Consider the following 23,893-nt stretch of genomic DNA (forward strand, 5'->3'; position numbering starts at 1 on the left):
CAGATAGAGCACCTGCACTATTCAGTGTATAAGGTAGGTATTCTCATCCCACACAATTGTTATCGCCGGTAAACGTCTGTCAACTATTTCTTTTATTATTATTATGTCAGATACAAGAGGGTAATGGCATAACGAACCTGCGGTGATTCCGATACCGCACTGAAATCAAGAAAAGTGGCAGTTTCGCCCGAAGAGAGAAGCTTCGACAGCGAGTTGTAGCGCATGCACTTGGCACTCTTCCGTTTGGCGCCTCTATTCTTGGATTCAGCCACAGAGATGTTTGCTCCGCAGTCCAAAAATTTCTTATGGAGTCCAACCGAGAGCACTGTTAAATTTGTATATTTTAATTTTCATGTGTGGTTTTCAAACAGTGATTATTTATCATTCCTGCTATTATTACTTTCGTTCAACATGAAATTGCACCTTTCAACATCGCTTACGCTATAGGTGTCCTGAAGGTTTATTTGTGGTTGGACGGGCACCAACGACAACGATTCCTCGAACGGCGTTGCAAGGCATCTCCTGCTGGGTAGAAGGAATAGTGTTCCGGCGGCTACGATACGGGGCAATCCTTAAGGATGTCCTGTCCCGCCTGCTGAGGCAAGCTTCTGTCGCCTGATGGTTAGAGTATCGGGCTCGTGTGCTGGAGGTGTTTTGTTCAAATCCGGCTGTCTGACAGCTCTCTCTCTCTCTCTCTCTCTCTCTCTCTCTCTCTCTCTATATATATATATATATATATATATATATATATATATATATATATATATATATATATATATATATATATATATATATATATATATATATATATATATATATATATATATATAATGGCCGCTCGTTAACGGCACTGATGGATATTACACTGTGTAGGCGTACGGGCGTCTTCGTCGGACGCAGAAGACGGCGACCTTCGCCCGTTAGCAAGGGCTCACACACGAGCGTGCGTCGCAGCTGTACACCAGTTACAATCTAAGCAAGGGGTGCGCTGACCTGTGATGAGCGGCGCGACACCGGGGTGCAAAGCCGATATAAGGACGCCGGGCCGGCTCTTTCGATCACCGTAGCTATAGTCGAGCTCTTACCGGGGGTAATTCGATTTCGCAGAGACGGTGATTATAACATCGACCCGGTCTTCTACTTCGCGGGCTTTTGTGACGTTTTGACGACAAGGCTCCGGGAAGAAGCAGGGGGCACAACAAGTAAAGTGATTTATTCTTTCTTCTTTCTTCCCCCTGTAGAGGAACGGAAGGAGAAGGGGGCATGACCGGGGACATCGGTAATTGAGAGCTCATTCTTTCTGCCTGCTTAGCCGGGATGTCTTTTTCAGCAGGAGTTCTAAATCTCGGCATCGGTGCCGCTTCGTATTGCGACCCGCGATCGGTGCTCTCCCTTTCTCTGTGCGGCTGCTCCCGGGTGTACTACGTACGGTCGATTCGCTCCCTTTTGTCCGGCATTTCGTGACACTGAAATGCAACGAATAGAAAGAGAGGCGATTATCTTCGCATTTTCCAAGCTTGTCAAAGACATGAAATTTATGCACGTCACGCATATATTTCTCGTCAGAGACTTTCGCCAAACCGAATCCGTTGCACACAGCGATGCAATCTTCCTATAAGGTGCAATGTTTTTGGTAGAAACGGAACACCAATCTCTGTTCAAGTTCAAGTTTATTTAACGATATAGCACGTGCATCGAGATTGATTATAAGATACTTAATCCTATATTCGCGAACGCGTCTCGACTGGGCGCAGCGCCACCGTTTGATTGAGGTAGTCACTTTGCCTAAATAAGTGTCCTCGTCGATTTCTGACAAAAGCAGTTGCTACGCTCCAGTAGCCATGAGTAGATATCCAAATTGCCTGACTGCGATACTACGGCTGTGTTCCAAAACTCGCCGTAGATGGCTAAATAGACAGCTATATGGACAGCGGCCATCTCGTTCCAATTCTGGCAAAGCCGGCATGAATGAAGGGAATAAACTAGCAGAGCGCGTTGCGTCACCCAGGCAGCCTTTAATTGCAAGCCATTCCCTTAGCGCTTTTCGTCGCAGTATCGACCAAACATGCGACCTCTGAGACGCAGCCTATTGGCCGGGAATGTTTGGTTCCCGGTAGTCTTTAAGCAATATTGTTATTATTAAGCAATAATTATCATTATTAATTATTACTTAATTATATTAAATTTAATCAATAATAATCTATACCAATATTATTATGTAACTAAGGACAAGAGATCCCGCTGCATGTTATAACTGTGGTACCTCTTTCTGTATAACACCTTCTGTATATGTATGTATCTGTAATGAAACAATAAACTTGAACTTGAATGAGCTCTTGTTCAGCCATCTTGTCGTATATAGCTCTGCCTGCAGCGTGTGGGCACCAAACCTATCGCGCTCTCTTACATGACGATCACGTGTTAAACCGATACGTTTGGCTTCAACCGTGCTGCGCAATGCGCTTTCCTAATTATTTTCTTCCTCCATAGAAACTGGCAAAAATACAGCTTCGCGACGACAGCATCGAAGTAAAGAACGATGCAGGCTACTTTGCTGTTCAAACAACATGGCGGCTGAGCAGAATGTTTAGAAATACGACGGGGAGGTCCCCTGTACACTAAACAACGAAGTGGCACTTTCTCATGCGATTAGTGTAAGCAGCCTTGTGTTTTTCATAGCTTCGCACACGCAATGTGTTAAAATGTAGCGATAATATATGCTTTTCTTAGCTCGCTCTCGTCGATGCGAGGTGGCGTGAAGCCGCAGACACGTCGTTTGTACGCTCCCAATAATCTTCGCAGTCATATTATAGATGGTCTTCAGTGCTAACCGAAATTGGAAAACACCCTAGAACTCGCGAATCGCATATGCGCGTTACTGCATGGCCTCTGAGTTCGGGTGCCATGGTTACCGAAGCGCAGTTGCTATTTCAGTCGACAGGCCGCCCTGTAGAGGACGCGGTTCGTTACTGAATACGGCCGTTTGTGATGGGGCAGGTATTGCTATTTCTTTATGTGTAAATTCAGTTTTGGAGCAGTATTGACGTTTTTCATAACTGTAAAGCTAGCGTTCCAGCAAGGCAGTTTGTCGAGGTAATGGCGGCGTAGTAATTTTTGCACGCCTCATGACATGTAAAGTGCAAATGTGGCTCTCGTGATGAAACTGCGCAAGAGACAAGTCACAGCATGTGCAGCAAACATAATTTGAAGCGCGACTACGTGCCGCCATTATTTGGGCAAATGTGCAGTGTGTGGAAGCCGCCCACTCGCGAATTAGGAAAACAGGCTTGGAAGTAAAGACGTCTATGGCTGGGCGATTACGTGCAGTTTGTGGAGAAGATTCCACGCCAAGAGACCACACACTGTGCGCAATGCCACAGCTACTGCTACGCAACATTCAGGGCAAGCTTCCCTCCTCCTTGTCGTTCGCAGTGTTGGCCGGCCTCGAAGGCTCGCGGTACTCCTAAAATCTCTCGTCAAACTACCCTGGACCAGAGACGGAGTGGTTGCCGCTTCATATGAAAGCATCGGAATCTATCGCGGAGTCCCGTTTCGGCGCTGCCCGAGTGTTCCACACCATGTCGACACGCGCACGAGGCGAGAGTCAGCTCGTCCTTGCTGCTGCTGGCATACATGGCGCCCGGCAGAGCGGGTCGGCTGTGAATGGGGCCCGGGGGAGAACTTCGCAGCTGCAGCAAAAGCAGCAGCGAGGCCCCGCGACCAGTGAGCGAGATTGGCGCCGCAATCCGGGAAAACAGCGGGACGAGTGATTCGATTAGACTCGTGCACGCTGGCCGGGGACGATGTCTCCGCAACTGGGATAAATGGAGCCGAATGGTCCCGGAGGCAAAACGCAGGGGAGAGGGTGCTGGAATCCTCGCTTTGCTTTGGCTCGCCACGCCCCTCCCCCTCATCCATTCCCTGTCTTCCGCTGCCACACTTCCTGCCTTTGCCTCTTCAACGCTTATAGCGTCGTCCTCGCGATCCGGCCAGCGGCCGAAGGCCACGACTGTGATTTCTGACGATCAGTTCTGCGCATCGTAAGTTCACGATATCTCAAATGCGCTGTAATAAGATATCTCAGATGCAACGAAATAAGACAGAAAAGCCTTTTGACAAGGCGCATTGCGCCGACATAAAGTGTTAACGATATGTAACTTGGCAAGGGAGTAAAACACCCGTGAAAGCTGCAGCACACAAAAATACAGCGTTATCTCATGAAACTTCGGCGCGCAGCGAAAAGCAGATGCGAGATGCGTTATAACTGTGCCCAAAAACGCGTCGGGGCAGCAAATCGCTCGTCAAAAATCATGTACGATTAAGAAATATCACATATGATTAGGACCTGGCTGCTGCACCGCTTTTGGCTTCGATCGAAAAATAGTGCCACGCGGAGACGACATCTCTCCGCCAGCGCGCCACGACGCGCCTTTCCTCGCGACCCTGAAAGTGCGCGGGGGCAAAGACAGCGGTTTTTTCTCGAGGAGAGGTCGTATAGTGCGCGCCATTGTCTGAGGAGGCAAAATTGAAAGGGGGACCCATTATCAGGAGGCGTCCTTTCTTTCGCCAAGGAGCGCAGCCGCATCGATCGCCGTGTAATTCAGCGTGCATGCCTCGGCAAGGGCGCTCCCTCCGGCCGCTCTGCTCCACGCGTATCCCTCGCCGGCGGCAAGTGTCGGAGCCCCTTCGATCGAATGTGACAAGTTGGCCCCGCGAACTGGAGTAGAATTACGGCCCACGAGGATTACGCAAGGTGTGGCGACACTCTCCAGCCTCCAAAAGGCTGCAGCCCGAATCTCTGGCTGGTGCATGCGTACTGCGGGTGCCTGAAGCAGTACGGGACGTTTGCAGCCGGGCTATAACCCTGTAGCTATCGGGGCACAAAATCGAGGCAAAAAATATCCGGACGTTCGTCCAGACAAGCGGCACATAACGACGGGCACCGGCCAGTCGTGGCAGCGAACAAGATGGCAGCAACGGCCCTAAGAGGTGACAAGGAGTTCTTATGAACGAATAGCTTCGCGAAACCGTTCCAGGAAGGAACACGTTTTTTTCTTTCTTTCTTTCTTTCCTTTTCTTCCCCCGCATCAGGCGGTTCACTCATGCCAGCGACTGAATGCATTATCAAGCGATGCGTAATAATCAGTGCAGATGTCGGCCTCTCGCGCTCGCCAGGATGTCTTAGAGCGCAGCGCTCCTCTATCTGCTCGACACGTGCGCCAACATGTGGTCGGACGCCTGGTCTAGCTAGCTTTGCGCCGGCCTGGTTCCTCTGTCCCAACCCTCCAAACTGGGCGCGGGAAGAGGCTCGGCTGGCTGGCTCGTCGCGACCTTCAGGAAAAAGATGCTCCCGTGACGTCACTTCCATCTTTTACACAGACGCCGTAGGATGAGATGGCGCACCTTGGCGTGCACGCCCTTTTCCGAAACACGCAGCAGGAGCGGACGTTTGATCGTCGTTGATGAGCGTCAGCCGTTGTAGGGAAGAGAGAGAGAGAGAGAGCAACCGCTGAGAGTCGGGCTACTTCGGTGTTGTCATCTTCGCTCACTGCCTTTTGAGTCGCGGTGGCGCGAACACTTCCAGCGTGCCACATCTGCTTTATTAGAAGTGTCGGCTGGTCTGTGCTAGTGTTGCGTGCGGTGAGAGGTTTACCTTCGGTCTGGCTGGGATCGACACATCGAGGTGCTATGGCCCGCCAGGTGACGTCCCTCGTAATGCTCGTCTTATGTTTTGCCGCACCCACTCAGCAAGAGCGAAAGGCAGCCATGAAGGTTAAAATGATGGTAAATACTCTTTTGTTTTATTGTTATTTCTTTTCTTCTCTTGTTTTTTTTCAACTTGGTGGTTGTACGACGAAGCACCTAGAGATGCATCCCTTCGTTGCCTTGCAAGATTACGACCATTCAGTGGTGGAATGTAAGCGGAAGAAATAACTCTGCAAGGTAGCTGAGCATAACTAGACGGTGGATCAGCAGACACGGCATGTGCACGCGTACAGTGTGTCGCGTCGTGAATGGTTTTATTCGTGTTGGCATTCAAGTCAACCATCCGTGCGCAGTCGGTGTATCACTGTGGTGTACCTTTAACCCAAGGTGAAGCCATCCGTAATGTGCCATTGTCACCTCGAAAAGCCTATATCGACTGTAAATTCTGGGCAGAAGAAAATGATGACGAGGCTTTGCCCCACTACACAGAAGCACGCAAGGCAGTCCCTTACATATATATATATATATATATATATATATATATATATATATATATATATATATATATATATATATATATATATATATATGCGCAAGATTGGTTTGTAGTAAATGATCAACAGTGGTCAAACAACGGATGTCAAACAACGGAGTGTCAATCGCTTCAAATGTCCATCTTCCTGTATGCCTCTGTCTTGTTTGTTTTTCAGTGTCATGTAAAACACACAATAAATTAAAAGGCATAGCTAAACACCGTGACGCAGCGACATTTCCATGAGAGGCCATGACATTTCTTAGCACATCTTTCTTTCTTGTGTGGAAGAGCAATTGTAATCCATCTCTGACAGACTACAGCACCAAATGTACGATACTTAGGAAAAGCACTTAAATTTATTTTATTTTTTTACTACTAGTGATACACCTCAGTAACCAAGGGAGGTATAGTATTCAAATGAAGGTAACATAGTAGGTAATAGTATGGTGTACACAATGAAGTTCAAAGAGAAAAAAAAACATTTTTCGAAGCTATAATTCATTAATGGTCTGGCTCCGAGACATCAACTGTGTTATGTTAAATGACAACACATGTCGCATGGGGGGAGGCAGTTTACCACTGTAGACTCAGTTTCTTTTTAAAGAAATACTTCTCTTTGACCTAGCTGGTGCTTCTCCGTTAACATAAGGTGATAGCACGAAAGGAAGATTACAGCAAAACAAAAGAGCACTGTATAAGCGTGCTTTCTTTGGTTTGTGCTTGTGACTGTATCTTTGCGCCTGCGTCCTGTATACCTTACGCGCTGATCTAAGCAAGAAAAGTGCGACTTCAGACGTATAGCGCGCTTTCAAGTCTAGTGAAAGCATGGCTGCCCCCTATAGTAGTGCTTTAAACCTGCAGTAAGCGAATCTCCTTGCGGTAAGAATATGCCTAACGGCAGGCTGTTACTTAAGAGGAAGCTTTAGCTCGGGCCCAACTCCGACGCGGCCTATTCAAATACATGTAAAACGCAAAAACGTTTTTATGAGATAACACCTGGAGCGATTTTGATGAAATTTGTTGCATTTGAAAGAGAAAGTTAAATTCTAGTGACTGTTGGAAGCGGAATTTCGATTTAGGGCTTGAATTTTCTTAAGGCGATTTTCAAATATTTGATCGCCTGAAAAAAAATAGAAAGACGAAGTTTACAAATTCATAGCTCTGCATCAAGAACTGATATCGCGGTTCTGTAAACGGCATCCATTAGATCATTCAAAGCGGACAAATTCAATATGTCATTTTGCATCTTACGTGAATTTGTTACGTTGGTTACAACGGTTTTGCAAAAGTTGTATTTCCCTATGATTAAATTTTTTTAATATTCACGTGTAACATATCAATTTTGTCCGCTTTAGATGTACTCTTAGATGTAATTCACAGAATTGTATTATCATGTTTAGTAGTTGAGTTACAGAGTTGTAAACTAGATAGTTTCGTTTTTTTGAGAATTTTCAATTTTTGCCAATTTTTAATAAAAAATTCACAACCTAACTCAAAAATTCGAAACCAACAGTCACTAGATTTTAAGTTTTTCTTTTAAATGCAACAAACCTTGTCAAATTTCGTGCAGTGGTTGCCGAGAAAAACGAATTCTCCTTTTACATGTATTTAGATAGGAGCACTGGAGCTAAAGCTTCCTCTTAAAAGTCCCGCTATCCCTTTATCTCAAACCTCCCCCCCCCCGCCCCACCCCACACCCACACCCCTAGTGTTTCGCCGCAAACAGAAAGCTATAGTCGGATACAACTTTAGAAAAAAGGGGAGGCCCCGCCCAGATGACCGAAGCGGCGAAGTCACCGGCCATCCGGCGCATGACGTCGGTCCAGAGTGCGCGCCCATTGGTGGATAATTGTGTGCATCCGCCTCGGAGGAGTAAACGCCCCCTTTTTTCTAAAGTTGTATCCGACTATAGTCTGATTTGCCTGCGTATGTTTTCATTTCTTGCTTGTCCTTTCCACAGAAAAAAAAAGGAAGTGAGGTTTTCGGCACCGCAATGGGACTACGCAGAATCCTAGATGGTACCACGCGCATACGTTCTCTTCTCTCTTTCTCCTCTGCCCCTTTTCTAACCCCCTTTCCCCCACTCCAGTGCAGGGTAGCAAACCGGAAACTTGCATCTGGTTAACCTCCCTGCCTTTCCTCCCTCTCTCTTTGTGATCTTTCCCGGATCGAGTGGCAGTTGGCGAGATATGACCTTGTATGCTAACGTTATATATTTTTTTTCGGGGGGGGGGGGGGTTAGAGGGTATGTAATCATGAATGTCCACATGGCATCGACTGCCAAGATGCATGAGCCACGCTTTTTCATGTGCGTGTGCGAGGTGCCCTTGTGCAAGTTTATGAGAGACGCCGGCCAGTCTAAGTTTCTTGGTGCCACCGTGCCCCTCCTCTTTTATTGGCGTCGCTTCGCATTCACCACTTCGCCACGGAACGATAGCCGGGAGAGTTATTTCTCGTGATACGATGTGTGCCCTTTCTCTGCGGAAGCCAGCAGAGTTGCAGAAGAAATAAGACGGCGAATAAACCTCTAAAGCAGCAGAGCACACGGCAAACAACAGCGCACGAAGCAGTCCCGAGGGTTCCTCCGCGCAGTTCCCATGGCAGCGGGGCGCCTGCAGCCGCAATCAGAGGCGAACCTTCTCGGCTTCCGGTTGCGGTGTCGTCTGCGCGTCGAGCCGTAATCCAATCACAGCCGCTAGCCCGAATCCTGGTGTTAGTTCTGCTGTTGGCGGGACGACTTTGTCGGCAAGCCTAGCCGCGCCACGCACCAACTATCTCTTCTCAGCGGCCAAGAGCGCAGGCGCCAGCGGGTGACGAGGTCGTCGCCACGTGCAGACGTGTCACATCGCGTCAGTCGCGAAGCCTCGCGTCCAAGACCCCTTCTTGTCAGCGCTGTCCGCCAGGCCGCGCCGGAGTGGTTGCCGGGCGCGGAGTTATTGCTAGTGCCGGCTCTTCCCTCTGGGCATCCAGAGGAGCGTCAGTATACCGGCAAAAAAACAGCACGATAACAAAAGAAAAACAAATGTTGTTCTTAATCTCGCTTCCTGCGTTCCACACACGCGGCCGCAGGTAATGTACTGATTTTTTGCAGAAATGGGCCGTATTTTGTGGCTCTAAGGCAGCCCTTCACAGCATCAAGTCTGCATTACGTCACAGAACTTACAAGCAGATGATATCTGACATCAGGGAAGTGCACTACCGTGCTCTGGAAAGAGGGCGCACCATTATATTTCAATGGATTCCTGCTCACTGTGGCATCGTCGGCCACAACCTAGCTGACAAGGCTGCCCGGTCTGCCCACGAAGATACCCAGACGCTTTCAATACCTTTGGCGAGGTCGGACGCTGCCAGGGAACTTCGCCTACATGCACGCAAAAAGTCGGAAGATCTCTGGAGTTCAGGTGCCTTCAACTGCCGATTATATGAACTGAACCCCACGCTACAGCTACAACTGCCATCTAGCTTTTCCCGCGGTGAAGCAACCTTGCTGTACCGCTTGTAGATGGGAGTAGCGTTCACGAACTCATACTCCTATCGTTTGGGAATGGCCGAGAGCCCGATGTGCGATTCCTGTGGGTGCGAGAAGACCATCGAGCACCTATTGTGTACCTACCCCCGCTACGATGTACAACGCCTCTCTCTGCGGGAAACTTTACACCGACTGGACTTAAGACCGTTCACCGAGTCAAAGATACTCGGACCGTGGCCACACCCGTCACTGGCACGAAAAGCGAATCGTGCATTCGTGATATACGTGAAGTGCACCGGCTTAAGAGACCGTTTATAGTGTCCCTGTGCATAACGTCCCGCCCACAAGCACTCAGTGCTCACTCTCTCCCTTTTCCCTCTTTCTATTCCCCTTTCCCCCACCCGCAGTGTCGGGTAGCAAAACGGATGCTCTTCTGGTTGACCTCCCTGCTTTTCCTATCCTTGCGCTCTCTCTCTCTCTCTCTCTCTCTCTCTCTCTCTCTCCTGTCTTTCTTTCTTTCTTTATATTCCCCTTACCCTCAATGCAGGGTAGCAAACCGGACGCTCGTCTGGTTGACCTTCCTGCCTTTCCTCTCCCTGCTTTCTCTCTCTCTCTCTCTTGCACTCTTTTGACTATATCACCACCAAGCAACATGTACAATAACGTAGGGAGAGTAGGATGATAAGTCAAGCACCGTGTCAGAGTTGGGCGCCACTTCCTGCCGAAAGGAGTGTTCAGCTGTCCTTTATATTTCATCCAGAAGCTGACCCTATAATGTGTTCGAATTAGCTGATGAAAGCAAGCCGAACTCAACCCTGTTGTTATGGAAGAATTGAAGTAATACATATTCGATTGAGAACTGAGTATTTGAAACACAAAACTCACTCGATTTGCAAAGGCTTCTGCGGCTTTTAAGTAAAGCGCAGGGGCACTTCAGATAGCCAGTAATGTTGAAAGTTGAGCGAGTTGGTGATTAATCATTATACTGTGTTGGCGAAGCAGGGCACTGACCAGAACGATACGGAGACACAAAAGAGTGTCGTGTATTCTTGTGTGTCTCCTGGCCAGTGCGTTGCTGCACGCTCCCGGTATGATGACTTCAGATGGCGTCACGACCATAAAGTGGTTATTGTTGTTATGAGTGAATCTAATTTTAAGTTTACGATGTAGCTTTCTTCAACTAACCATGTGCTGGACCTTGTTGAAGCGCTTTGCGCGCAGCGGAAGTGCGTTTAGACTTCCTCTGAAACAATGACCTTGACTAGACCCTCTAACTGCGCGTACATGTTATGTGTATGTGTGAATGATCATTTCATATACCACCTTTCTCATTTGGAGTAGCACGCTAGACGTATGGCCAGGTATGGGCGCTATAACGTAAAACTATTCCAAACTTTTCTAATCAAATTCTGCAATCAGCCTTACGTGATTGGTCAAAAGCTTTCTTGAACCACTCCCACTTTGCCTGGCTGTGACGCGATGTCACGAAAATCGCGATAGCTCCCAATCTGATATGACGTGTACACACTGATTATGCATGATTTGACCGAAGAAAAGCAAAATAGTTATTTCTGATTCGACGCATTTTCGCCATTACCCCTCGGCTATTGGTTAAAAGCTTTCGGGCTGCAACCACTTCGCCTGCCTCTCACGCGACGTCACAAAACCGGAAAAGCTCACTACGTCAAAGCTATGTGTACGCGTTAAAGATGCATTAATATGCCGAACAAAACTGAGTTTTCTTTTGAATAGCCGCAAGCTGCCCCATTCTGAAAGGAATAAAATATGGCTGCCGCCGATCGCTCAGGCACTGGCTACTCGCACCTGCCGGAAAGAATGGGTTTATTTGCGTATAATAAAGCTTTTTGCGTGGCCGCGTAACGTTATCGAGCACTTTCGGCACGTTTACGACCTCGCTCTGCCAAAGCTTCTTTGCTGAGGACCTTTTTTAGCGTCGTTCTTAAGCTTCAGTTGCATGCCGCCGCGATTTTCGACCAGCCACCGCAAGTTAAATGAGGGAAAGTGAACCAATCGCAGACGCCGGCGCCAGCCTCTTCATCCGGTTATCGGTTTTCAGTGCAGTGGCTCGGCCCCATCAAATCCCTCTCCACTTGAGCGTGCTCCTTGCCTCTTGTCAGCCAATGAGATAAGACAAGCCGCTCAGCGTAGGCAGTGTTATTCGTTTTTCATGCAAACAAAAGTGACCTCCTATGAACGAGAAGAGCGTTTGATTGGTCTGTTCAGACAACCCTGCGGCTGACCGCCCGATGCTTGCGTCTTGACGTCAGGAGGTTGGAATAAAAATATATTGGAATAGTGTTACGTTATAGGGCACATACTTTAGCATTCATTGAAGAATCCCCGCCACTCTCGTATTTTGAGCGCGGCACTTGCCGAGAGCTTACCAGATGATAAGATCGAGATTCCTCTTGACTCATCAGTCGGCCGTTTTATATTCTGTGACACCAACTGTAGTTATCACTATTCCCGATCCACAGTGGCGGTCCGCGTGCTTGTCGCACAGCCATATCCCCGTTGAAGGATCGTCTTCGCTGGCAGACACCGACGACGCGTGCAGTACATGTGCGGGCGTTAATAAGTAAAGCAGGGTTCCCTCTAACGACCGACCTGTCGCGAATTTCTCTATCCGTCACAATTATCAGACTGCGTAATTGTGACAGATGATGTCTGGTTCCCGTTGCCCCTCTTATTAGCGGGCGTTGTCGCGTTGGCACATCGACCTCGCTCAGGAAGACGCGGCTGTCGGCGTCGCTCACATGTATGTTTGCGCATGCAGTAGAATCTCGCTTAGCGAAACCGAAAGGAGGCTGGGAACGCTTCGTGACAGCTGTGGTTACGCTGTAGGTGTTGATGTCTTCATCTGCATGCAGTCGTTGTGCATGACGCTTATTTTCGAACCGCTGGTAAATCCAACTGCTTTGTGACACCACGCATGGCGTTTGGAGTGCTGCAACATTTCCCAGTGCTATTGCATCGTCAATGCGTGTAGTGTTTTACCCTAGTTTTAACTACAGATTATCCGTGCAGTACTGAATTGTACCTCCGCACGCGCGGATACGCATTCTTTTTGATTAATGTGCACACTTTTAAGTACTAAAAGGTCCCTTCTTCGTTCACTGCACTCTTGCAGTCTTCAGTCGGCGACTTTACATTTCACATATTTTCGTATAACGTTAAGCAATACGAGCAAGGAGCAGCTGCTACAAGTAACACGTGATAATCCCAACAACAACAAAAGTAATAGGTGAGAAAAGAAGAAGGTGGGGGGGATGGGGGGGCGTCTGATGGCTACCCTGTAAGAACAAAGGGACTCTGATGACTGCGATTGATGGTTCAATTATTCTAAGCACCCTCTCTATGCATACAGGTTCCAAAATGTGAAGGGGAAGGCGTGGATGCACTTGCGGTTTACTTCGATATATCTGTCCTCGTATTATGCCTCAATATATCACAGCAGAAGAGAGCCTTAGCCATGCTCTCTTCTGGTTGCCTCCCTGTATTCAGCGAGGTTGAAACACCTGCGAGGCACGGTGATCGGAAGACGCGTGAAATCGTAGAAGCGTACGCAAATCGCACTCGGAGCATTGTCTGCGCTGCCGTGCCAAGCATCTGCAAAACGCAGCAGATGCTAGACGCGTGCGTGTGTCACAGGCGTCACGTATAAGTGCTCTCTTCCTTCGTCGCAGGGCTTCCTGGAGCGCTTCGGCTACATGGGCGACACGAGCCGCAACGCGGTGCTTCCCTCGGACAACCTGCGCACCGAGCAGGGCTTCCGGTCGGCGCTGCGGCGCATGCAGCGCTTCGCGGGACTCCGCCCCACCGGACAGCTGGACGCCGAGACCATGGCGATGATGAAGAGGCCGCGCTGCGGCGTGCCCGACGTCATCGGGCACGCCGAGCGCGTCAGGCGATACGCGCTGCAGGGCGCCAAGTGGGACAAGACAGAACTCACGTGGAGGTGAGTGAGGCCACACTTTCTGCGCTTAAAGCACGCGTGTTTCAAGCACGCGTGCTATATATATACATATATATATATATATATATATATATATATATATATATATATATATATATATATATATATATATATATATATATATATATATATATATATATATATATATATATATATATATATATATATATATATATATATATATATATATATATTGCGAGAGGTACGGGGATCGATACCCCGCACCTCCACCAAATGCGATGAGGTTTATTCTCGTTCACGACGTTGTGGAACGCTAGGCAAAACAAGGCACTGCAGGGGCTGTCCGAAGCACGGGGTCGCTCGAGATCACGGCACGGCCCTTCGTCTTCCTCTTCAGACGGCACATACACAGGGGCGCGTCTGCTTCATTACAATATATATATATATATATATATATATATATATATATATATATATATATATATATATATATATATACATACACAATATATATATATATATATATATATATATATATATATATATATATATATATATATATATATATATATATATATATATATATATATATATATATATATATATATATATATATATATATATATTGGCAGTTTGGCTCGAAGGCGAAGCAATGCAAGCAATAGCAAGGTCTAGCGTTGCGGTAGAACTTCTCGCATGGTGTTCTAACAATGCACGAATGCGATAGGGCGCGACGCAGCACGCGATACAACCGCTGCTTTGCAGCAGTGAGAGCATCCTGGTAGATGCCAGGCTTCTCACAACGCTGGCGCGACGGTGAACACTCGCAGGGACGTGTCATAGGCGTCGCAGCTCGGTGGTGCACGAAACCGACGGAATACCATCGGCGCTTGTCGGCGCCCAAATAATCAAGATTAAGCTTGGCGTTTTCCGTCCATTTCGCTCAGACCATTCCATTGGTCACGTGAGGAGGCAAGGAAACCCTCCTGCTACACGAGAGCGGTTGCGGGGAAACTGGATAAGCTTAAGTTAAAGGTACGGTGTAGTACGTTCCTGCTATTTCTGAAAAATAAACACCATGCAAATATGTCAAGCCGACAAATCACGCAGGGCGTGCAGCAGCAGAGCCGCATTAATTAAAGCGCACCTCAGGGTCCAGGCGACAATACGGAAGCGGTCGACCGTCAAATCAACACTTCTGTGTCCGCCGCGGTAGCTTTGCGGCTATGGCATTGCTAGAGGTCGCGGATTTGATCCCGACCGCGGCAGCAGCATTTCGACGGAGGCGAAATAGAAAACGCATGTGCAACTAGATTTTCAGACACATTAAAGGACATCGCGGTGTCAAAATTAATCCAGAGTCCACAACTACGGCATGCCTCCTAATCCGACTGCGGTTTTGGCACGTGCATCCCCATAATCCAATTCAAGTTTAATACTTCTGCCACGATGCGATGTTCCATGTGAGGCAATGACGCTGCTCAACCCTCTCAGAGGTTATGAAATATGGCGCACAACAACGCCTCAAGCAAACATATCTCCCAGTGTGTTCTGCTATGCACACAAACAGCAGTGGTGCACGCATGGTAACGTTTAACATCAACTAACGACTCTCATGTAGGACTAAACGTTTAAGAAATTAAACTTTCACCGTCAACATCACCGCTAATTAACGTCAATCAAAGCAACCAGCACAGAAAGCTTCGCTTACATCCATTCCCACAGTACGTAGGATCTGCATATTTTTTCTATGTGTGTAAGGGGGTGCTTTAAACAAAAGAACACCCTTACGGGTGCAAAGCTTTTTAGTATGCAGTTTTGAGCTATGCACGGAGTGGAGGGGGCGAAGGCGGGAGGAGAGGTGTAACAGGCACCACTTCGCTGGCGCTATGGATGGCGTCACCAGGCGTGGAGTAGAGTTACTGTGTATATAGCTCCCATAAGCACGCCCGCCGCTGATGGCTTGAGGAACCGGCGCTCGGTCGGCCGCGGCGGTAGAGTGGACGCTCGATCTTCGTTTGCACTCATTGTCACATTGTGTGGGATCTGCATGATCTTTCTAATTTCCTGAGTTTGCTCCCGCCACAGTGGCTTAGTGGCTATGGCGTTTTACTGTAAAGTTGCACTGCAGCGAGACAAGTTTTCTGAAGGCTCTTCTGATTAATCGCAACCGCAACGCACATTTTTTTTTTTTTTGCTCCATTGGCAAGATGTCTTGCTTGCGAATGTCTCTCTCGCTTTTTTAACAATATAAGTCTATGCTTTCGGGAACACATCTTCTGGAATATTTCCCCTGGCATGTCACAAATGTGACGTATACCACGGAGAATGGTATGCTGTCAAAAACATGGTCGCCTCAACTGCGCTGCGCTGTGTTTGATATGTCTACTTCGTCTTTCCTGAAACACGAGGCTTGTGACACAGAACCAGTGTGTAAAGTCGGAAGGTTGCTGCGACAACTGCCGATTTACTTTTTACAAAACCTGTCGAAGCAAAATATTCGCGCATGCATACGCAAGGCAAGCAATGCACAGAAAAAATGCTCGCACGCACGCACGCACGCACGCGCGCACACACACACACACACACACACACACACACACACACACACACACACACACACACACGCACACACGCTCACACGCACACACGCTCACACGCACACACGCTCACACGCACACGCACGCACTCACACGAGCGTTGACGTTTTTGCGCATTGAGAATGTGGGGACCACAATAGCAAGCAGGGGAGTCGGAAGAGAAGAAGCGGTCGACCGCGTTTATTATGCGACCATGCCTGCCGGCGGTGTAAATAAAGTGGTAACGGCAGACCTGACGTGCAAGGCACTCAACAAAAGCACGACGCAGTTTCTGATAAAACAAAAAGAGATCGTCTAGAAAGATCGTACAGAAAACAGAGCCAAGAGACGTAGATATTTCTGCTCACCGCAAGCAACGCCTGCTGAGAAAACGCGGTGAGAATACTTTCACAGAGGCTGCGGGTATGTCCTGCCAGAATCTTGTGCCGGCCTCCTGGAAACAACGGGCTTTAAGGAGTCAGTTGCGAAAGATTAAAAGCATGTCCGTGTTTGGGATGTACAAAGAAGGCGCCCGGCGGTTCCTAAAAGGCAGCTGCTTTCGGAGCCACGGGCGAGGCTCCCACATTTATAGAAGTGAGAACCACTCTGCGAAGTTTCTCCCAGTCCTATACACACGAAACAAAAAGTAAGTAAATAAAATTCAGGGGACACACGAAGATTAGGACTGCTTTCAATGCAACGCGGAGCGGATGTGGAGCACGTTACGTCCGTGGGACAGAAAGAAATACAGGTGAGACAGAGGGGAGCTGAGGTGAGAAATATAAGAGCAGCGTCGCGAATCACAGCAAAAAGTCAGTGCGCACATCATTCTTGAGTCCGGCCGCGGCTCTCCTCGGCGTCGCCTGGGGTGTCGTCGTGTTGGCTCTCCTCTTGAAGGATTTCGAGTGGCCTGGCAGCATCACCTGTCTGCCACTCTGTCCGCCGACTAGGTTGTAGCTGGGGGAGGAAATGGAGGGAAAGGGGGGGGGGGGAGCCGTTGTCGGTGCCCAGGGTCGGGGGCGCGTGTCCCGCGCATTTGTCAGGAGGGATTGCGCGCAGACAGGGAGACCTCGTCTGCCCTGTTTCACAAGCCGCCCGCTGGCAGCAACAGAGGAAACCGCGGCAAACCCAGGGGCCCGCTGGGGAAGAATTGAGAAGAACGACCGAGTAAAAGTAGGGGAGAGAGCGAGCGGCGCAGAGGTGGGGATTGTGCGCCGAGCTTACGCTCGAGCGCGAGGCGTCGCCCTTGAGTGATGGCTCCGAGGCGTGCGGGGAAGCCGACGGGCACGAAGTCTTCGCCGCCTCTCGCGCCGCCACCAAAGCCAGCGAGGATAGAGAGAGAGCGCGCGCAGAGGGGAACGGCGTAGCAGCGTAGCGCTCACTGCAGCAGCGGGATGCCGCGTTGCTTACGCGAATCCACCGGGCTGGACGGAATCGGTCAGCCCGAGCGAAAGACGTTTGCCGCGCGGTCGCCAGGCGTCTTTCGGGCTGCCTCGGCGTCCTTGGTCTCGGCTCTGTCTCTCAGCGTCATCCGTGCGTTCCACGGCGCCCTTGTTTTTCGTTGTTGTTGTTGTCGCAGCCGAAGCTGTGGAAACCTACAGGCGCAAGCCGTGGGACCGGCATCATTCATTACGAAGGAAGGGGAGCAACAAAGACGGCCGGATTCGCTCGGCAGCTGAGGTCCACTGTGCCCTCGGGTCTTCAGTAAACAAAAGAACGCCAGCGAAGCCCCTGGGTGAAGCGACGCGGAAGCAATGATCTCGCTTGATACCCAGTAACCGAAAACAAGGAAAGAGCAACTCGGGAAGAAAAAAAAAAAGACGGTCACCAAAACTGCGAAAGAAAAGATGCGCTGACTTTCCCTGCTGCACTGGCATATTAGGCAGGGATCGCGAGCCGTCTATCGTTGCCTAATAAATTGGGCCCTGGCTTCCGCCTAGATTTTGTGCTGAGCCAGCCTCGCTGGCAAACCGTGCCTGTCGCCGGAGCAACGGCTGCGTAAGCCTCTGAAACGCACGCCTTGCGACGGTGCAAGCTGGGAGTGGTCTACGTGCGCCATTCGCCAGTTGCCGCGACAGGTCGGCACTACACCAGACCATGCAAAGCAGAGGGTCTTCGCAAGTGCAGGGTTTCTTTTAACAGCCGAGCTCGTCTTGCCTTATGTCGCATTCTTCACCTTGTAGTAGCATATTAAATGACGACTTTCTTTTGCTCAGTCCCAATATATCTCACCCTCTTTTTCATGCGGAGGCATTCACTTGTATATGACCACTTGTGTGGATGACTAAGATTGAGTTTGAAAGAAATGCTTGAGTATTGTGAAGCAAGTATTAAGAAACGAGAATGCAAACAGCAGTTTTCTTAATATGTTTATAATTACCGTTGAACAACTGAGGTTATTAAATTAATTGCGTCTAACCCGACTGCGCTTCATAGCAGACGAGTGTTGTGATCCACCCGCAGCGAGCTTATTGTTTGCGTCAAACTGAACTTCTCTTCCATACATGGCGCATTCTTCACACTTCCAAACGCTCTACAGTATACTGCAGGGCTATAAAAGATGACTATGGTTGTGCTTATCATATGCTATATCTAAGCACTTCATTAACCTCCTTCCTCTGTTTGATTGCTTCAGCTTGCCGATTTTTACTCGTTTGAGTCACTGCACTGATTCACGTCTAAATCTTTTTATTGCGATATCAATTATATGGACACTCCAAGCGAATGTTTGCCGTCGTATTCGTCGTCGCTGTGAGGTTCCGCATATATTTAGGTATATGTATGTTATATGCCACGCTATATCACATGCGGTATAAGCAGGTTATATTGCCACATCATTCTATCACTAAACTTGCTCATAGCAGGTCTTACATTCTCGACATTATTCCTCCGAATTTTAGAATGGCAGCCCACAAACAAATGTAATGAAACAAAACACCAACAGCACATGCCTTTCATCTTAAATCTTCTTATACTTCAATATTAAAAGCAAGCAACAATAAGTGAGCTCAAACCTTAGAATGATGTAATTTAATTGACGCGGCTGTGCACTATACCTCCGGAATTGGCCGACGAAAGTGGTTTGAAACATACCCTATACGGGAAAGTGGTGGTAGCTTCGATAAGAAAGCCGTTGAATTTTATTAATAAACATGCGTAGACGAAATTGTCCGATGGCATAATTCAAACAGAGGACCCCTAGCACAACAGGTCGTTTTTACTTAGTCAGCTTACGTTGACTTCATAATTTTAATTCATACTGCCACTACAGTTGCAAGTGTTGCAATTCGCGTTATATTCTAAGATGTTGCTATCGCATTCGTTGTTTCTCCCGTAGGCTGAAACTGTGTGTGTGTGTGTGTGTGTGTGTGTGTGTGTGTGTGTGTGTGTGTGTGTGTGTGTGTGTGTGTGTGTGTGTGTGTGTGTGTGTGTGTGTGTGTGTGTGTGTGTGTGTGTGTGTGTGTGTGTGTGTGTGTGTGTGTGTGTGTGTGTTTTAATTCGAAGCAATATTTGTCTCATTCTTGGTGTCTCGCTGGAGCAAAAATGTCATCGTGTCGTTTTAACATACACCACGCAGGAAGGGGGGGGGGGGGGAATGCATAACACGTAGTTGCTCATGGCACATTGTGTGTTTCTCCTGCGTATGCTCATCCACTACCCATGTAGAGCCCTACTATCGTCACGTCGAAGTAGCTATCTTGCCTTTGCTGCGATACGATCCTTCTTCGACGTGGTCGTCGTCGTGGTGCATCGTCACACACACGTCTCTCCGCGACCCAAACACACGACTCAATTTACAGAAACACGTTGGTTCGCCCGGTAACGGTTTGCGGAACCCCCCAACAATGCTGCGTAGCCAGGTACCTGCAAAATGCTCCGCATAATATCGATTCCCACAGTGTGTGGAATCCGCATAATTTTTTTCTCTCTCTCTATTTTCTTTTTCCTCTGACGGTGACGCTGTGCTTCTCGCAACAGCGGATCACGCTGAAGCCAGCCAACCCCTGCAGGAGGTGCTTTCCCTCGCTGCACTTGTCTTGCAGGAAACGCATCACTAAACTAAAGCAGTAACTGTACCTCCACGCGCTTCCGCCCTTTTGATAGTAGCAAGGAATTCATAGAAGAATAAGAAGAAACATGTTTTTCACATCTGTGAGACGGCAAAGCCGAACTATTAGGGCAACACTGATTATGCGTTATTATGTTCTCGCGTGGAAGGGTTCGGTACAGCGGAAAGATGCACACGGGCAAACCGTAGACTTCAACTAACGTTTACTGCACAAAACAGCGTGAGACATCTACAAAACTACAAGGGTGAGTGAACGATGCGGTGGTATTTAACTAGATGAACGTAGATAAAACAAATACTAAAGTTCAAGAAGTTCTAGGCAGCATTAAATAATAAACAGGAATGATGACCTATTTGGTTCTATACATGACGTTGCTCTGTACGCATATTTTAGATGCGGCATCCGTTTCTGAAATGGCAAATCCTGACGCATACAGTTTTTACATTCGTCTTTTTGGAGTACAGGCAGAACAGCCTGCACTCAACAATGACCCTATGACTACAGAGGGACTGCTTTGAGCCACACATGGCCAGCTTGGAAGTACTTGGAAGGATTGTTTGCTGTTTTGTAGAGAGCAAACGCTGTTAGTGAGATAAGACGGTATCCTTTCCGACTAATTACCCGCTGTCGTCCAGGCCATTTCGCTTAAGCAAACGGAGCAGCTTGCCCTCAGAGCCGAGACATTCCTAAGCGCAATCGCAGGCAAACGTCCAGCCTGCAGATGCACGTGTGTTTGTTTACTTATTGTCGAAAAAGAGAACTCGGTATCGGCGCTTCTTAGAAGCAGTGTTACACGGCACACTTCAACGAAAAGAGCTGCGTTGGAAATGACTACTATACGCTGGTGAGGGTAAACGATAATTAGTGGCGACTAAAACAGTAATCGCTTTCACACCGGCATGTTCGCCTCGGCGGACGAAATCTGGCACGAGGAGTGCTATATGTGGCACAGTTCCCATTATCCGGGACTGCTGAAACATTCATTAATAAGAATGATGACTGCACGTGACGCTTGTTTCTCACATGAAATAGGCTGATTTCACAAGTCCTGCGCTGTATACTTAATCATGACCACGCATATCACGATGCTACCCAGCGCTTCTACGTTATTGTACCCGTAACGTAACACGAGACAATTAGTGACTGAGTAGAGTAACCTAACTGGATTGGATATTTAAGCTGACGGTTAAAGAAAAAGAGAAAAAAGAAATACAATGCATATGGCCTGAAAGTGTGCAGACAAAAGTAAACGCTTGGTTCTCTCCCTCTTTGTTTGTTTGTTTTTTTTTTTGCGAAACATTTTCGGAAACAGCCTGCAACTTTTCTTGCGACCTAGATTCATGTCTGTGTTCCTCTATGATTTGAATATTGCCTAACAAAGCGCATTGTTTGAAGACTTAGCACATATTTGGACGTTAGAAGCGAACACAAAATAACTGGAACGAAGAAGGGCACAAGAAAAAAAAAAACACTAAGGTCGTAAGCGGCATGCGTTGGCGGAGCATGCAAATCTACACGAACCAACTGGACGCTGCGCCTTCTATTCATAAAGCCTCGTACAATCTGAAAAAAAAAAGTAATATGGCCGACAGACGCAGCATGCCAATTTTTTTACTTTTTTACTGGTCCATTGCAAACTTTCTTGCATGTTTATGTGCGCGAATTTCGGAGGATCGGAACCTGACTGCTTGCGAGGAGAACCTTGCCGAGCCTTTTGTGCCCTGCGGTGTAGCTGTCGTTTCGTTTACGAGATTCCTCTCCCATGTGGCAAAACCTATATCGAGCGACGTATGACAGGGCGCGAGAGCATGATCTTTGCCAATGCCTCCGCCCCGTTGTCTGACTAAACGCCGCAGGCAACAGCCGCTTCACATCAGGGAGGAGCTTTGCGCCGATCCTCACTCGCTTGCATGCGCAATCATTCTAACGGCCATTAAAATTTAGAGTCGGATATTTCGGAGCACAGACATGCTAGAATTTTTCCGACTGATACTGCGTAGAGACACGACTGCCCGTATCTTTTCGATACCAACATACCCGCTTACTGCAGTCAACGAAAAGTTAATTATTCAATTTTAGGTAATTGGGCTGCTGACAGCTATAATTATCATCTCACTTTTTGTCCCCCTGGCCACATAACTTATCTGCACAAGTGGTCTTCGCGTGCCTCCCAGTGCCCAATTTTAAGAAAACCATAACGCTTAATTTTGAACAATCTGTAAATGTACAGGGTGTCCCAACTATCATGCACCAAGGTTTAAAAGTATGCAAATGCCGCGTAGCTGGACAGAACCTAGGTCATGTTGTTTGCCGTCGCTTGGAGACACTCAAATTATTTCTCGCATTCCGCCTAACCACATAATTAGCATTAATAAATTAATCAACTTCTCAAATACTATATTTAGAATGAGGAAATGAGTAAGTCGTAGAGCAACATGAAAAACTCCTGATAGAGTTTTCTGTTGCGCAATACGTGCTATACAAATGCGTTTTTCCGAGCGTAAAATAAGCCCGCGAATGCACGCAAAGTGCCTCGAGCAGCCAGTGGCGCGGCTATTTTGCGTGTATTCGCATGCAGAGGTCATAAATATGTATAGTTTACTTAGCAATCGGAATGGGGCCGAGCCGGATTCACTCGAAATGAAAATTACTAGCACTCATGCTCAGCAGAGCTTATACTCGGACTCCCCGACCCGGGCCTCCGAAAGTGGACATCCAGCGAAGCTGGTGAAAACCACCATTACAAATGCTGAGTGGGGTATCCGATGGTTTATTGCATTAGAGTAATGGTAGTAATGTTAATTTAGCATAATAGTAGTAATGGTAACTTTGACAGCGCGCCGCTGCTGGTCGTATCGCCGTCTCTTTTTCCCTTTGCCGCTCTTTGTATTCACGCTGCTCTTCTGGAGTCCTAACTATGCATTGCCTACCCATAGTACGATGCTGCAACAACAATGAAATTCCTTGCTCAGCTGGTTCTTTTATATACGAAAGTCTAGTGACGTCACTCCCCACGTCACAAGCTGTCGTCGCCGTGGCAGCTTGCGCAACAGCAATCTTTACCGGGAAACGCATGCGGGGAGGGCTACCTGCTTCGCATTGTTGTCAGGAGCGCCTTATCGTTCAATTATGTGGTTCGGATGTTTGTTTTGTGCTTATTCTTTATTGAAACGAGTGCTGTTCTATATGTTGCATCCGTGATTCCAAAGAATGTATGCACTTTCTGCGTCACTTTTTTGTCACTTTTTTGAGTGCTTGAAGCCTGCCTCACCTCCGCCATGGGTCGGCCTAGTATTGCACAACCTCCGGGATTGATCGGCCCACATTCTTGAACGCGGACGCGGGCTAGAAAGATGTCGACCAATGAGCAGCTAGCTTCGCTGTAAAAAGAAGGCTGCAGTTTCGCCGGAAAGGCGAAGCAGTATTAGCGCCTTCAATCACGAGTTACGATCGACCTTTGAATAATGTGTGAAATTGACATGACTTTATGCCAAGGTGCTAGAGACTCGATAGAAAGCAAGTCAAGATGGGATGATAATGACTCTGTGCATTTTATAGAGGCCCATCATAAGTTAT

At 47.9% G+C, this 23,893-nt stretch overlaps 1 protein-coding gene across 2 annotated transcripts in view; it reads left to right on the plus strand.

Moving 5' to 3' along the window:
- The window catches only part of LOC135898491 (matrix metalloproteinase-2-like), a 273,911-nt gene that overhangs the window by 126,840 nt on the left and 123,178 nt on the right, over positions 1 to 23,893 (plus strand). The window contains exons 1-2 of one of the 2 annotated variants that reach the window (XM_065427435.2): positions 5,585 to 5,784; positions 13,418 to 13,689. In XM_065427435.2, the coding sequence (XP_065283507.1) occupies positions 5,689 to 5,784; positions 13,418 to 13,689 (368 nt within the window). In that variant the 5' untranslated portion in view covers positions 5,585 to 5,688. Of the gene's footprint in view, positions 1 to 5,584; positions 5,785 to 13,417; positions 13,690 to 23,893 lie in introns of those variants that run through there. The other variant, XM_065427434.1, reaches the window with a different exon arrangement.

The sequence above is a fragment of the Dermacentor albipictus genome, chromosome 2 (assembly GCF_038994185.2).
Source record: "Dermacentor albipictus isolate Rhodes 1998 colony chromosome 2, USDA_Dalb.pri_finalv2, whole genome shotgun sequence".
Taxonomy (NCBI): domain Eukaryota; kingdom Metazoa; phylum Arthropoda; class Arachnida; order Ixodida; family Ixodidae; genus Dermacentor; species Dermacentor albipictus.